The 16044-nt window shown below is 43.8% G+C and overlaps 1 protein-coding gene across 1 annotated transcript in view; it reads left to right on the forward strand.

The window, feature by feature from the left end:
- Positions 1-16044, forward strand: part of LOC110485171 (myoferlin) — a 52752-nt gene that overhangs the window by 13273 nt on the left and 23435 nt on the right. Inside the window, exons 9-30 of the mRNA XM_036941044.2 lie at positions 1274-1324; positions 1675-1705; positions 1828-1943; positions 3628-3754; positions 4165-4268; positions 4375-4443; positions 4547-4590; positions 4781-4863; positions 4960-4998; positions 6063-6187; positions 6961-7074; positions 7539-7716; positions 8662-8786; positions 8892-9001; positions 9389-9581; positions 9680-9835; positions 10934-11065; positions 11196-11359; positions 12952-13066; positions 13906-14008; positions 14306-14445; positions 14784-14948. Coding sequence (XP_036796939.2) covers positions 1274-1324; positions 1675-1705; positions 1828-1943; positions 3628-3754; positions 4165-4268; positions 4375-4443; positions 4547-4590; positions 4781-4863; positions 4960-4998; positions 6063-6187; positions 6961-7074; positions 7539-7716; positions 8662-8786; positions 8892-9001; positions 9389-9581; positions 9680-9835; positions 10934-11065; positions 11196-11359; positions 12952-13066; positions 13906-14008; positions 14306-14445; positions 14784-14948 — 2484 coding nt within the window. The remainder of the gene's footprint in view (positions 1-1273; positions 1325-1674; positions 1706-1827; positions 1944-3627; positions 3755-4164; positions 4269-4374; positions 4444-4546; positions 4591-4780; positions 4864-4959; positions 4999-6062; positions 6188-6960; positions 7075-7538; positions 7717-8661; positions 8787-8891; positions 9002-9388; positions 9582-9679; positions 9836-10933; positions 11066-11195; positions 11360-12951; positions 13067-13905; positions 14009-14305; positions 14446-14783; positions 14949-16044) is intronic.

The raw sequence follows: 16044 nt of genomic DNA on the forward strand, positions 1-16044 counted from the left end.
CCCCAAGCCATAAGCCAAGGTTGTGCTGGCCCCCCTTCCTTTATACAAGAGCGAGAAAGACTTTCTGACAACGAGGTCGCTACTGGTACAAGTCTGAGTCGCCACTGGTCAGAATGGAGTCGGTGCGTGAAGACACTGCATGGGAAAAAGATGGGCACCCTATTATGTGGGCTGAGTCACTGGATTACTAATGCTCTTCCATGCCGTCCCTAGGACGGGTGCATCATGTTGTGCCAGGCCTTTTCTGCTATACTTGACTTGAGTGGGTTGAGTCACTGAAGGGGTCTTCCTCTTGCTGGTCTTGCGCCAGTGCGGTGGAGGAGATCTTCGTGGGCTATAATCAGCCTTGTCTCAGGGTAGTAAGTTGGTGGTGTGTTGATATCCCTCTAGTGGTGTTGGGGCTGTGCTTTGTGGGGGTTATATCTTGCCTGGTTGGCCCTGTCTGGGGGTATTGTCGGACAGGGCCACAGTGTCCCCCCCGCCCGTCTCAGCCTCCAGTATCTATGCTGCAACAGGGTGTGCCGGGTGGCTAGGGTCAGTCTGTCCTGTCTGGTGAAATTCTCCTGTCTTATCTGGTGTCCTGTGTGAACTTAAGTATGCCACCCCCACTACCTGTTGTTTTTGACACGCTTTCCCTCCCTCCCTCCCTCCCTCCCTCCCTCTCTCCCTCTCTCCCTCTCTCGCTCTCTCTACCGCTTTTGCTGTCTTGACCTTTGAATACTCGGCTATGAATTGCCAACTGACATCTACTCCTGAGGTGCTGACCTGTTGCACCCTCTATAGCCACTGTGATTATTATTTGACCCTGCTGGTCATCTATGAACGTTTGAACATCTTGAAGAACAATCTGGCCTTAATGGCCATGTACTATTATAATCTCCACCTGGCACAGCCAGAAGAGGGCTGGCCACCACTCAGAGCCTGTTTCCTCTCAAGGTTTCTTCCTAGGTTCCTGCCTTTTCTAGGGAGTTTTTCCTAGCCACCCTGCTTCTACATCTGCATTGCTTGCTGTTTGGGCTTTAGGCTAGGTTTCTGTATAAGCACTTTGTGACATCTGCTGATGTAAAAAGGACTTTTAAATCCATTTGATTTGATTTTGATGTCATGGAAAGAGCAGGTGTTCTTAATGTTTTGAACACTCAGTGTAAATAAATCGTTTTAAAACTCCTTGATTGTGGTAAACTATGAAGCAGTTTAGAACTAAGGGCTGGGTTTGTTTCAACATCACTAATTCTCTCTGTCTCTCGCTCTCTCGCTCTGTCTCTCTCTGCAGGTCTATGATTCCTACTCCCTCAGAGCAGACAGTCTAATGGGGGAGTTCAAGGTGACATTTAAATGTACAAAAAGTGCATTCAATTTAGATATTTACAGAGCATTACATCCAGCCTATTATGTTTGCCTTTCATAACAATGACAGAAAACGTTGGATAAATCACAGAAATCCTTTGTTCAAACATGGATTGGCTACAATGCACACTACCACACTGTGTTTATACAGTATTGAATATATTACTGTAATCATCCTTCCAGGCAATAACCTCAATATCTGTATTTGGTTGATATTTAATTTAGTTGTCAACAAATATGCATTTTTATTGAAATAAAAGTAAAATGGTTGAAATCTGGTTAAAATCAGTTGTGTAGTGTAACCAGACTTTATTTTCATTTTAACAGTTGGATGTTGGGTACATATATGACGAACCTGGTAAGTTCATCTTTACAGAAGAGTGACACAGGAGAGGAGTATTATCTTGATCTTCAATTATCTTCAAAGACATCCTTTGTCTGTGTCTGTGTCTGGAATGTGTATATTCTTATGGTCAACAGCCCACGCCATAATGAGGAAGTGGCTTCTCCTGAGTGACCCTGATGACTCTAGCTCGGGGGCCAAAGGTTACCTGAAGGTCAGCCTGGTCATCGTGGGGACAGGAGACGAGCCACCGGTACGACTGCTGTGTCACTATGCTATGTCACCACACGCCTCATCTGTCTTTCTCTACATTCTCTACCATTGTACTTAATGTAATATTGATTACATAGTTTATAAACTCAGCAAAAAAAGAAACGTCCTCTTACTGTTAACTGTGTTTATTTTCAGCAAACTTAACATGTCTAAATATTTGTATGAACATAACAAGATTCAACAACTGAGATATAGACTGAACAAGTTCCACAGACATGTGACTAACAGTCAGTATCTGGTGTGGCCACCAGCTGCATTAAGTACTGCAGTGCATCTCCTCCTCATGGACTGAACCAGATTTGCCAGTTCTTGCTGTGAGATGTTACCCCACTCTTCAACCAAGGCACCTGCAAGTTCCCGGACATTTCTGGGGGAATGGCCCTAGCCCTCACCCTCCGATCCAACAGGTCCCAGACGTGCTCAATGGGATTGAGATCCGGGCTCATCGCTGGCCATGGCAGAACACTGACATTCCTGTCTTGTAGGAAATCACGCACAGAACGAGCAGTGTGGCTGGTGGCATTGTCATGCTGGAGGGTCATGTCAGGATGAGCCTGCAGGAAGGGTACCACATGAGGGAGGAGGATGTCTTCCCTGTAACGCACAGTGTTGAGATTGCCTGCAATGACAACACGCTCAGTCCGATGATGCTGTGACACACCGCCCCAGACCATGACGGACCCTCCACCTTCAAATCGATCCCGCTCCAGAGTACAGGCCTCGGTGTAACGCTCATGCCTTGGATGATAAACCTGAATCCGACCATCACCCCTGGTGAGACAAAACCGTGACTCAACAGTGAAGAGCACTTTTTTGCCAGTCCTGTCTGGTCCAGCTATGGTGGGTTTGTGCCCATAGGCGACGTTGTTGCTGGTGATGTCTGGTGAGGACATGCCTTACAACAGGCCTACAAGCCCTCAGTCCAGCCTCTATCAGCCTATTGCGGACAGTCTGAGCACTGATGGAGGGATTGTGTGTTCCTGGTGTAACTCGGGAAGTTGTTGTTGCCATCCTGATACCTGTCCCGCAAGTGTGATGTTCGGATGTACCGATCCTGTGCAGGTGTTGTTACACGTGGTCTTCCACTGCGAGGACGATCAGCTGGCCGCCCTGTCTCCCTGTAGCACTGTCTTAGACGTCTCACAGTACGGACATTGCAATGTATTGCCCTGGCCACATCTGCAGTCCTCATGCCTCCTTGCAGCATGCCTAAGGCACGTTCACGCAGATGAGCAGGGACCCTGGGCATCTTTCTTTTGGTGTTCTTCAGAGTCAGTAGAATGGAGGCTAAAGAGGCTTTAGTGTCCAATGTTTTCATAACTGTGACCTTAATTTCCTACCGTCTGTAAACTGTTAGTGTCTTAACGACCGTTCCACAGGTGCATGTTCATGAATTGTTTATGGTTTAATGAACAAGAATGGGAAACAGTGTTTAAACCCTTTACAATGAAGATCTGTGAAGTTATTTGGATTTTTACGAATTATCTTTGAAAGACAGGGTCTTGAAAAAGGGAGGTTTATTTTTTTGCTAAGTTTGGTAGAATGTGTATACAATATCAATATGTTATACAACTACATGCAACATACTATATTTCATCAAGGCCCTCCCCTCCCCTCCCCTCCCCTCCCCTCCCCTCCCCTCCCCTCCCCTCCTGTGTGTTCAGACTGAGAAGAGAGAGCGGAACGAGGAGCAAGATGACATAGAGAGTAATCTGTTGGTGCCTGCTGGGGTAACACTCAGATTGATCACTCTCAACCTGAAGGTGTACCGTGCTGAGGACATGCCTCAGAGTACGTGCATATTCCTTCTTTCTCCATCCTCCACCCTTCTTCCTCCATCAGCAGCAAAGTGTCATTTAGTTCAGTCCAAAAACAACCTCGTGCCCCTTTCCTTATCCCTAAACCTCTTGTTTCTTCCACCTATCACTTCCCCCTTACCCCCTACCCCATTGGGTTTGGGTATGCATATTTCTAGGTAAAGGAAACGTGTAAGCAATATGGCAGACGTTAGTATGAACAGCCAACACCATATTGATTGCACGTATCTGCAAACACCAAGTGATGAAGTGTTCTTTTTGAATCTGGACATGTATTTTAAGTAATCCAACATTGTTATCAGTGGGCCTATTCTTTCAAAACGTTGGCTGTCTGTTATTTTTTTATGTGAGTGTGTGTTAATATCCTTTCACTCCGTCTTACAGTGGATGATGCGTTTGTACAGACTGTGAAACAAGTATTTGGAGGGGAAGGCGATAAGAAAAACTTAGTTGATCCATTTCTGGAGGTCAGCTTCGCTGGCAAGAAGGTAAAGCTAAGACTGCAAGAGAAGGACAAAACGCCAAGTCATTTGGCAAATATTTTCAGATCTTTGGTTAGATGTTTGCTTAATGATGACATTGTTTTGGTTTCAGTTGTGCACCAAAATTATCGAGAAAAATGCCAATCCTGAGTGGAACCAGCTGATCAACCTTCAGGTCAAGGTGTGACCTAGCTCTCTCGTATTACTTGTAGTACACCACAAAACAAATGGATGATATGAATGGAAGCCAGACAAACACAACATGCTCTCATTTCCCTCTTTAGTTCCCGTCCATGTGTGAAAGCATCAAGTTGACTGTATTTGACTGGTAAGACTTTGGTTATCCTCCCTGGAAGACAGATACAGTGCATGTTTGGATGTTGTTGCTATAACGGTTTCCTGTGTATTACACTATCCACATTCATGTATACCTTCACTTTTAAATGCTGCTACTTTGAGTTTGAAGACATGGATCTCGTAGGAAAGTTTATTAACAACGTATTGAACTTTTCACAAAGGGATCGTCTGACCAGGAATGATGTGATAGGAACCACATTTCTAAACCTGACCAAAATAGCCTCATCTGGTGGTGAGATTGAAGGTATGGTATCGCTCTCTCTCACTGTGTGTGTGTGTTTGTGTTTGTGTGTGTGTGTGTTCCCTGTCTCAACCACATTGCATCTGTCCCTTCAAACAGATACGCCTGCAGAAAATTGCACCAATCTGTCATCTGAAGGTAAAGAACCATAATCTTTTTGTATGAGGGCTCCCTATAGGGTGGCAGGTAGCCTATTGGTTAGAGTCTTGGGCCAGTAACCGAAAGGTCCCTTGTTGAATACCCGAGCTGACAAGGTGAAAACATCTGTCTATGTGCCTTTGAGCAAGGCACGTAATCCTAACTTGCTCCAGGGGTGCCTTACTACTATGGCTGACCCTATAAAACAACACCTTTCACTGCACCGATCTGGTGTGTGAAAATACAACTTTTTTTTATTTATTGCTTTTGTCAAACAGGGACAGCATTTGTAAATACTAAAGTTTGAATACAGATGTAGCATAGGCACCAGATCACGTTGTATTACCATGTCAAAAAATAAATATTAAAACGGGGGGAAATAACAGAAAAACAGCTTCTATCTCCAGACCATCAGATTGTTAAATAGTCACCCCTAGCCGGCCTCTGCCCAGTAGCCTACCCTGAACTTAGTCACTGTTTCTAGCCCGGCTACCACCCTGTACTCTAGCCTGCACCTTAGAGCCTGCTGGCCTACTGTATGTACATAGTCATTGAACACAGATCACTTGAACACTGTTTTACCCACTTCATATGTATATACTGTATTCTAGTCAAGGCTCATCCTGTATAACTACTTCTGTACACATGTTGTCTATTCATATACTGTCCATACTGTCAATACATACATACATACATACATACATACATACATACATACATACATACATACATACATACATACATACATACATACATACATACAGTATATACAGTATATTTATATTCCAGACTCATTCTGATATTTCTAAATGTCTTTCTTTAAATTGTTTTGGATTTGTCTGTATTGTTTTTGTATTGTTAGATATTACTGTACTGTTGGAGCTAGAAACATAAGCATTTCACTGCTTCTTCGATAACTTCTGCAACATATGTGCACTATCGCTCAGAGTCTGGTCGCCAGGCTAATTACACTGTACTTGGCAATGTACTGGAGTAAATACGACATTAATTCAAAATATCTGTAGCAAACCATTTCCCAAAGAGAACCTGCCTTTTTATTTCAGTGAGCAGTGGGGAGGCGGAGGTGGGTTTCCTCCCAGCGTTTGGGCCTTGCTACCTAAACCTGTACGGCAGTCCCAGGGAGTTCACTGGCCTCCCAGACCCGTACGAGGAACTCAACTTTGGCAAGGTAAGACCATCCCTGGGGTTGAGGACAAGTGCTTCAGCTCTGGTAAGATGTTTTGCTATTCCTTTTTCGTATTGTAAATATTTGCATATCTAACATGCACTTCTCTCTCACAGAAACATGCAATTATTAAGATTCAGAATGAAAAATTGTTGTAGAAAATCAGCTCTTGTAGATGAGAAAACGATGAAGCATTCACCCAGGGTTTATTCAATGGTGACCTGTGCAAGGGGAACCTGTTCTGGACGCAGCCAGCATTGGACTCTCTTAGACAAAAATACATTTTAGCTTATATAGGCAAGGAACATCTGGTTTAGATCAGTATTCTCTTTTCTGCTGAGTTTCTTGGCAAGCGTATCTAATCTATAAAACATACAGGTATCTAATTTATATACAGTATACCCCCCCTTCAATGTATAACACGTGGGAATGCCACATTTCATACTTCGATTCCTCAAATCCAGATAGTTCAACTTGGGTAATAGCTTTAAAGCACACCGTACAGTTGTCTAACACAATTGTCATTAAGCTTAATTTTTCCTTCACAAAACTATACATTTTTTTCTCAAGTAATTTCCTGTGTTGATAGGAACATCTTGTGTAGCAACACGATTACAGTATCACTGTGTTGTTTCATCTCTGTCCGTCTGTCTGTCTCTGTCCGTCTGTCTGTCTCTGTCTGTCTCTGTCTGTCTCTGCCTGCCTCTGCCTGCCTGCCTGCCTGCCTGCCTGCCTGCCTGCCTGCCTGCCTGCCTGCCTGCCTGCCTGCCTACCAGGGTGAAGGGGTGGCCTACAGGGGCAGAGTCCTCATCGAGCTCTCCACTCAGCTGGAGGGCAAAGCTGACAGGAAGCTGGACAACATCTCCAGTGATGACATCCTGGTGGCCCAGGTACACAGAGAGGGTGGGATCCTGTCATAGCTGGGATATTGTTGCTTCATATATTAATAAAGGTCTGAAACAGGGGTGGTGTCAATTTCAATTGAAGGCAGTCAATTTAAAAAGTAATTTGAAATTCCAGTTCAATCATTTAAAAAAGGGCATCTATTTTATATTACTTCTCAATAAACTGTAAGGTAGAAGCTATTTACTTCAAAAGTAATTCAAATTACCGGAATTGACTTCCTTCACTTCGAATTGACCCCAACCCTGGTACGAAACTTGCAAAACGTAGAGAAGAACTGATGAGAAATGGATACAGAGAAAGCTAGAAGGGAAAAGGTTACCCTCCATCCAGATTTCTTGTGTGTAGACCAGTGTTTCCAAATCCAATTTTGATTTAGTCAGGCAATAACGCACCTTTAATGAATGTACACTGGAATGAAGCACCCCTGACCCCTTGTTTGTGCTTTCAGAAGTACCAGCGGAGGAGGAAGTTCTCGCTGTGTGCTGTGTTCCACAGCTCCTGCATGCTCCAGGAGCCCGGTGAGCCAATCCAGTTCGAGGTCAGCATCGGTAACTACGGCAACAAGCTGGACTCCACCTGCATGCCGCTGGCATCCACAACCCAATACAGCTGTGCTGTGTTTGACGGTGAGAGAACCTAGACTATACACCAGTGTTCTTCAGTCCTGATGGGTACCCTCCTGGTGTGCTAGCTATTGTTCCAGCCCAGTGCCAACACATTAGACCTTGATTAGACCTGATATTTGAATGTTTACAAAATATAGATTTTTTTAGCACCCATGCTTTGAGAGCATGTGTTTGTTTATCTATCAATTCTAAAGTCACAAGGCAGACCAACTATACACAGTCATGCATATGACAACAGGAAAACATACAGTGCCTTTGGAAGGTATTGAAACCCTTTGACTTTTTCCACATTAAGCAAATTCCTACACACAGTAGCCCATAATGACAAAGCGAAAACAGGTTTTTAGAAATGTTTGCTAATGTATAAAAAATAAACAGAAATATCACATTTACATAAGTATTCAGACCCTTTACTCAGTACTTTGTTGAAGCACCTTTGTCAGTGATTACAGCCTTGCATCTTCTTGGGTAGGACACTACAAGGTTGGCTTAGCTGTATTTGGGGAGTTTCTCCCGTTCTTCTCTGCAGATCCTCTCAAGCTCTGTCAGGTTGGATGGGGAGTGTTGCTACACAGCTATTTTCAGATCTCTTCGGAGATGTTCGATCGGGTTCCAGTCCGGGCTCTGACTGGGGCACTCAAGGACATTCAGAAACCTGTTTTTGCTTTGTCATTATGGGGTATTGTGTTTAGATTGATGAGGGAGGAAAAAAAACAATTTAATCAATGTTAAAATAAGGCTGTAACATAACAAAATGTGGGAAAAGTAAAGGGGCCTGAATCTGAATACTTTTCTGAGGACACCATTCATTCCTATCAAAAGTGCATTGCTGTTTCCAATGCAGTAGAGACATTCCCATACAGCAGGACTAAATTGTCAAGTTGTACAGGTATATACCACTCTGCAGCTTGAACTGAATATGACTTAGTTCTGTTTCTCCTGTAGGTAACCACTACTATTACCTGCCCTGGGCTGACACCAAACCTGTTGTCATCCTCACATCCTTCTGGGAAGACATTAGCCACCGATTGGATTCAGTCAACATCATCCTCTACATCGCAGACAGACTGGTGAGAAACACTTCCAACAAATCGACCAATCAAATAATCAATCAACCAATCATGGGATAATTCTCAGTTGTTGCAACTTTGTTATTTTGTTGTAATTTCTTCCAGGAATCCAACCTCACTTCTTTGAGAACAGCCATCCTTGCCAAAGCCTCAGAGGTGCGCTTGGCTGAGATCTGGCTCAAACTCATCAACCACATGATTGAGGATCTGAGCAAGTAAGACAGTCATCGATCGTATCTCAGCTTATAATTGTTTCTTGCTAGGTTCTGTTAGCTTCCTTCTAACTTATCCTAGCTTCACGCTAGATTCAGATAACTTCATGATATTTTCTAAATGCTTGGTTGTGATAATTTCATGCTAGGATCTGGTAGCTTTGTGCTTGGTTATGATAGCTTCACCCTAGCTACACATTCGTTAGTTTCATGCTAAGTTCTGATAGCTTCATGATATATTTTGACAGATGAACACTAGCTTCTGATAGCTTTATGCTAGGTTTTGATAGCGTAATGCTAGGTTCTTAAAGCGTCATATAAGTTCTTAAAGCTTGAAAGCTTCTGATAGCTTCAGTATAGTTTCTGTAGCCTCATTATAGCTTCTGATAGCTTTCAGGTACCAGAGCTTGAGGGCAGGCCCAACCTGACGGCGCTGGACGTCCAGATTAAGAAGCTGCGTGATTCGGCTGTGGCCATCATCAGAGAGATGGCCAAACGCTTGAAGGAGGAGGCCACCGACGTTATAGCCACTCTGACAGACATTGAGGACTGGCTGGAGAGACTGAAACAGCTTGCAGAGGAGGTCAGGAGCAACAAGACATTGACATTCTCACAACATTCAGGGTTCAATAGCACATTGAATATTGAAATGTCCTTACCTGTCTTTCACTCTTCCCTCAGCCCCAGAACAGTATGCCTGACGTGGTGATCTGGATGCTGCGGGGAGAGAGGAGGGTGGCGTACGCCCGTCTCCCAGCCAATCAGATCCTCTACTCCACCTACAGTGAGCAGGCCTGTGGGAAATACTGTGGCAGGACCCAGACCATCTTCATGCAGGTACTAGGATGGAGAACAGACTGATACTAGTGATAGTAGTAGTAGTAGTAGTAAGTGTAGCAGTATGATAATGGTAGGGAAATTCTATGGCAGGACCCATACTATCTTAAAGCAGGTATTATGATGGAGAACAGAGACTACTGATCATGCTACTACTATTGTCAATAGTATTACTAATATTAGTGCTAATAGTAGTAGTAGTTGTTTAAGTAGTAGTAGTAGTAATAGTGGTATAATTAAGCAATAAGGCCCAAGCGGGTGTGGTATATGGCCAATATACTATGGCTTAGGGCTATATACAGGCACTCCGTGTTGTGTCATAGGAATTTTGTATTATGATGTGATCATGTCTCAATATAATCAAGGTATGAAAGTATTATTTTCAAATACAATCTCTTTTTGGAATTAGTTGTGGTCAATTAGCAGTGTACAAATTATTCTAATTATGTTCCGGCTCCCAACCATCCGATTCGACAAAAATCAGCCCGCTGCTGAATCTAATTGCCTACCCCTGGTATAGTGGTATGATAATCGTACAGGAATACTGCAGCAGGACCAAGACAGACTTCATGCAGTTACTAAGGTGTACAGAGTTAAAACTGATGCCACAGACATTGTTAGTGGATATTGAAGCGAAACTGGTTGAAATGACATCATTATAATCAGAAACTGATGTCTTTTCAAATAGTTTTTCTCAGTTTTGCCTGCTGGGAAGAGGCTCATAATCAATCAGTTTTGTGTCAATGTCCAATGACAATGTCTGTCAGAGTGCGAAGAGAGGAAGAGTCCAGGGGGCGGATCTGTTTAAACGCAGGTGTTTTGGTTTAAACCTCAGATACGGCATAAACATTCGGAGATAACATGCAGTTAGCTACTTGGCGTTTTCATAGGTGATGTACAGTAGGGTTGGATGATATACCGAATACCATTGTATTTCGAAATAACCCTGGTAGGATTTTCAGTAACGTCAATATAATTTAAACATTAGCCGGCTTGCTAAAGGTAGCTAACGCCAATTAGTGCTAGATATGAGAATCTGTATACCGCTAAACCCCGATTTTATAGTATTTAGTTTTGTTGTTTGTTTGTTTCGGCCAGTACCCCATGGACAAAAACAAAGGTGTTAAGATCCCTGTCCAGCTCCGTGTCAACATGTGGCTGGGGCTCTCTGCCCACGAGAAGAAGTTCAACAGCTTCTCAGAGGGAACCTTCAGTGTGTTCGCAGAAATGGTATTATTGTTATTCACATGGGTTTTGTGGCAATGCTTTATTTTGGTTGGTATTTTACCTGGTCTTTACTATGCTGACAAAATCTTGTTTCCCTCGCCCCCTCTTTCTCGCTCTCCCTTTTCACCCTCAGTATGAGAACCAGGCCCAGGTGTTTGGGAAGTGGGGCACCACAGGGTTGGTGTGCCGGCATAAGTTCTCTGACGTGACGGGGAAGGTGAAGCTGAAACAGGAGCGCTTCATGCCCCCCAGGGCATGGGAGTGGGAAGGCGAGTGGTTCGTCGACCCCGAGAGAGGGTGAGAGTGACCTGTTGGCATGCTTAAACACACCCACGAACACATACACACTCATACTCACTCACACACTCATACTTATACTCATATCCACACACACTCACACAAACTAACTCAGACACACACACACACACACACACACACACACACAGACGTTTGTGGACCCTGATAGATGGTGAGCGGTAGATCTCTAGCGCTATAAATAACTGAATTTAAGTAGAAACTTCCTGTTTTCATTGTTTGTTTTCAGTAGTTTACATTTCAGTTGGACTACCCCACCCAGACAAATCTAGCTTGGTCTGGCATTGCCTGTGGTTAGGGAATCATCCTCTTTCCGTCTCTATAGATGTGCAGGGAGTCATAGTACTGTGAGTACACAATAGTCCCACTTCCACCTCATCCACCCCACCTAATTCCTCATTGTTTGCCTCTGAGTCAGGAGTGCGCAACACCAGCCCCCTTCATAGTACTCCTATAGAAACACTTCCCCAGACAGTTATCTCATTGATTTGGTTGATTTGACCTTTCCCCAGACACAGTTACCTCATTGATTTGGCTGATTTGACCTTTTTCCAGACATTTCTTCAGTGGTTCTGTAATCCCACCTTCTTTCCACTAGAGCTGAGCATTCCTGGACTAAACTCCAGCTGCCAGTACTCTATAGTTTAGTGGGATCAAGCCCGCTATTTGTGATGTGTATGTCTGTGTTTGGTTTTACTATCCTTGTGGGGACCAGAAGTTGTGGTGGTTCATTTCTTTACTATCAAATGAGGAGAGACAAACTTATCAGACAAGTCAGAGATATACCTAAACTAAATCTTCAATAGTGAGAGCTTTGCAATAGCGATGACTTGTCGACGAATCACCTTTTCTAATGATCCTCTGAGAGCGGCGAGACAAAAGTACAAAGGTCTTTTAGAGCCAAGATACACCCCTTTCAAACTACATGATGAACAACAGATATATAGAATGGGTCACAAGGTTAAGATTTGTATGAACGATACCTATAATACATAGCAGACAGTATCTGCTGTGTCAACAGTTTTCATTGTGTAGAGACCAGTGTCTGGCCCTCCGACTCCGAACTGGAACCATCTCTCCCTGGTATGGTATAGAACAGAAACATTAACTCATGCTCTGGAATGTTCTTTAGGTTTTATCACCCAAAGACATTGTAAATCTCCTGTCAGTGTTATCTCCCAGAGGCCCATCCTCAGTAGAACACACACACAATAGCTATAAGAATATTCTATTCTGTCGAATAAAACAACCATTTGATGCAATAAAAGTATTATAACATAGTCTTGCAATTTTTCTCTAGACAAAGTCCTCACAGGGATAGTAAAACCAGGAACATTTTGACAAGTGGGGACATTTCGCCGGTCCCCACAAGGAAAAAGGCTATTTTAGGCTTATAGGTTAGGTTTAAGGGTTAGGGTTACAATTAGGTTTAGGGTTAGGTTTAGGAGTTAGGGTTAGGGTTTGGGTTAGGGGTTACGGGTAGGGGTTAAGGAAAATAGGATTTTGAATGGGAATCAATTGTTTGGTCCCCACAAGGATAGTCAAACAAACGTGTGTGTGTCTGTGTGATTCAGCCTGCTAACGGAAGCAGACGCGGGGCACACAGAGTTCACAGACGAGGTCTTCCAGAACGAGACGCGTTTCATTGGCGGGGAGTGGAAGCCTGCTGCCGACCCCTTCACAGACGTGGTGAGACAGAGCAAGAGACACACACTATTGCTAGAGACAACCCTGTCGCCTGCAACTCAGACCCCTCTATCTACAAGAGGGAAGAGATATGTAACACTGAGAAGTTAAGCTGACCCCTCAGTGTTACATTAATTCTCCTTCTGGGATGAAATTGTATGTTCTCTTTTTCTTACGAAAAGAGGCCAACGAAACTGAAGCCATTTCGTCTGTTTCCCTTGCAATTTGATCTCCTAGACTACGTAGCGACAGGTGCTCATCCCTGGATTCATTTTATGCACATATCACTCACTGTCATGTTTTAAGTCATGTTTCCCTTGTCAAGAGAGCTGCATATAGCCTGCGTACCATTCCACTTTTTGTCTCTCCTTGTCATACCAAGAATTGTATCTAAAAAATCAAAAACAAGTTTCTTAATAACAGTATAACAGTAACCTGGCCGAATGTCCAGTTTGGCATATGACACCGAGTACAAGGAATGAAGACAGGTCTGGATTTCAGGCTAAGCTAAGTAGTCTTGATGTTTTCAAACTGTGACGCCTATTGTTTCGATGTTGGGGAGTTTACACAGCCAGCTACCTTTTTCCACGATGGTGCTTGTTTCAGTGAATCCCATAAATATAGAGGCTTAGTTAAATACTTGATAGGAGACTGGAAACCAACGTGAATCAATCCCTCCGCACACAGAATACCCAGAGGGGAAAATAGAGGGCTACGTCCCTACTTTTATAAACAGTGTGTCTCTGTATTGTTTTGATGTTGTAATGTGGTGTCATTGTCACATGTTGATATACAGCCACTGTGTAATGTCGGAAGTGACTGACTGTGACTGTTCTGTGTAGAATGGGCAGAAGAGCCAGAGTCCAGGGGAGATAGAGTGTCCTGCTGGCTGGAAGTGGGAGGATGACTGGAGCTTCGACAGCAACAGGGCTGTGGATGAGAAAGGTAAAGAAGCACTGGAATTATTCTCCTTCATATCCATAGCCCAAATGCTAACACTGGGATTGATTGTATGGTGTACTGCTGTATACTTGTTTCAATCAATCAAATAATCAATATTGTTTAAGGATTCCGTTATCATATGTGAAACAATATGGCACTGTATAGTATACAATTTAATTGATAAACCTCTTTTGTACTGTATTTTGACTTTACTTATTATAACCAATATGATACTACAGTATAAAGCTGAATGTCCTCTGACTCTGTATACCGTTTGTCACTGTGTGTGTTGCGTACCAGGTTGGGAGTATGGCGTCACCATTCCCCCCGATGACAAGCCCAAGTCCTGGGGAGCAGCAGAGAAGATGTACCACATCCACCGCAGGAAGAGACTCTTACGACCACGCAGGAAAATAGCAGACACTAAAGCAGCACCCGAGGTGAGCGGAGGAGGAAGAAGAGAAGTGGAGGGAGGAGGGGGAGGGAGGGAGAAGGAAGAGGAGGAGGAAGTGAAGGGGGAGAAGGAAGAGGAGGAGGAAGTGAAGGAGGAGAAGGAAGATGAGGAGGTAAGGTAGGAAGAGCAGGAAGATGAGGAGGTAAGGTAGGAAGAGCAGGAAGAGGAGGAGGGTAGGAGGAAGAGGAGGAGAAGGAAGTGGTTATAGAAGAAGAGAGGAGGAAAATGTTTAGTGTGCAGGGTAGAGTGGAAGCATATGTCAATTTCGAGGGCTAAAGTTCTAGTTCTTACACACTGTCCACTGCCTCTCCGTTGACTCTACAGAGGCGGGATCCCGGCGAAGGCTGGGAATACTCGTCCTTGATTGGCTGGAAGTTCCACAGGAAGGAGCGTTCGTCTGACACATTCCGCCGTCGCCGCTGGAGACGCAAGATGGCTCCGTCAGACGGGATAGGAGCGTCAGCCATCTTCAGGCTGGAGGGGGCGCTGGTTAGTAACTTCTTCTGAGTTCAAAAACAATTGACTACACAGGAAGGCTACACAGGAAGGCTAGACTTAAACTAGACTCATACCACACATCAAAGTACATCAAAAGTGCTTCATTTGACAAATGTTGTTTTTTTCACCCGCAGAAGATTGACTATCAATCATCAATGTTGTTGCTATCCCAGCTGTGTGACTGGGTGGTGGAACTGGGTTGTGGAAATAAATAAAATACTACTTTAGCTACAAAGTGTTAGGTTCTAGTTAAACAGAGTAAAAAACTCACACACGCTTATTAAAGTTCAAACCGAGTTTATTCACCCACTGGGTCATACAGCTGCATAAGACAAGGAACATATTCACACAAGCACGGGTATTTAACCATTTCTCCTATGCTGAGTCCCTTGTTACGCATCCGAACAGCCAATACACCTCTGTTGCCATCAAGAAGATTAGTGATACATGTTCTTCCTCACTTCATCTAACTTGACCTCTGTCCCAAAGGACTCACTCCTCCCCAACTCACGGCTGTCATGTTGACTTGTAACCAGACTATGTCTCTTCTCCCATAGGATCCCTGATGGCTAACAATAACATATCCTGACAGAATGTAAACATTATACATTCCCTCTCTCCCTCAGTGACATGAATACGTGTATTTCATATCTAAAAGTCAGAACCCATCAAAAGGCTTTGGGAAACCCAGTCCATGAAAATACAATGGAATTTGGCCAAGTGCCTTTCAGTGTGTTATCTTGATTATAATATCCTCTCATTATTCTCCTCCATCTGCCCCTTCCTGCCCAGTGATCCTGGTTGGCAAAGCACTCAAAAGGCACGGATTAGACCAGCGTTGACTCATGCCCTATTTATTTCAAATCAAATCAAATTTTATTCACAGTGTTGTGCTATTTGTGCTGCCGTACCATCCAGAAACAAACCCAAACTCCTAGTCCCTGGACACTTATGGAGATTCAAGAGGATTGGATAGATTTAAGCAATATCGTTATTGCTCCAGCAGGCTCCAACAGACTCTAATGAAGGCATTGCTAGTCCTGTTCTGAACTGGTCTCTCTGGCTGTGTTTACACAGGGAGCCCAAT

The sequence above is a fragment of the Oncorhynchus mykiss genome, chromosome 13 (assembly GCF_057628025.1).
Source record: "Oncorhynchus mykiss isolate SJ-2025 chromosome 13, ASM5762802v1, whole genome shotgun sequence".
Lineage (NCBI taxonomy): Eukaryota > Metazoa > Chordata > Actinopteri > Salmoniformes > Salmonidae > Oncorhynchus > Oncorhynchus mykiss.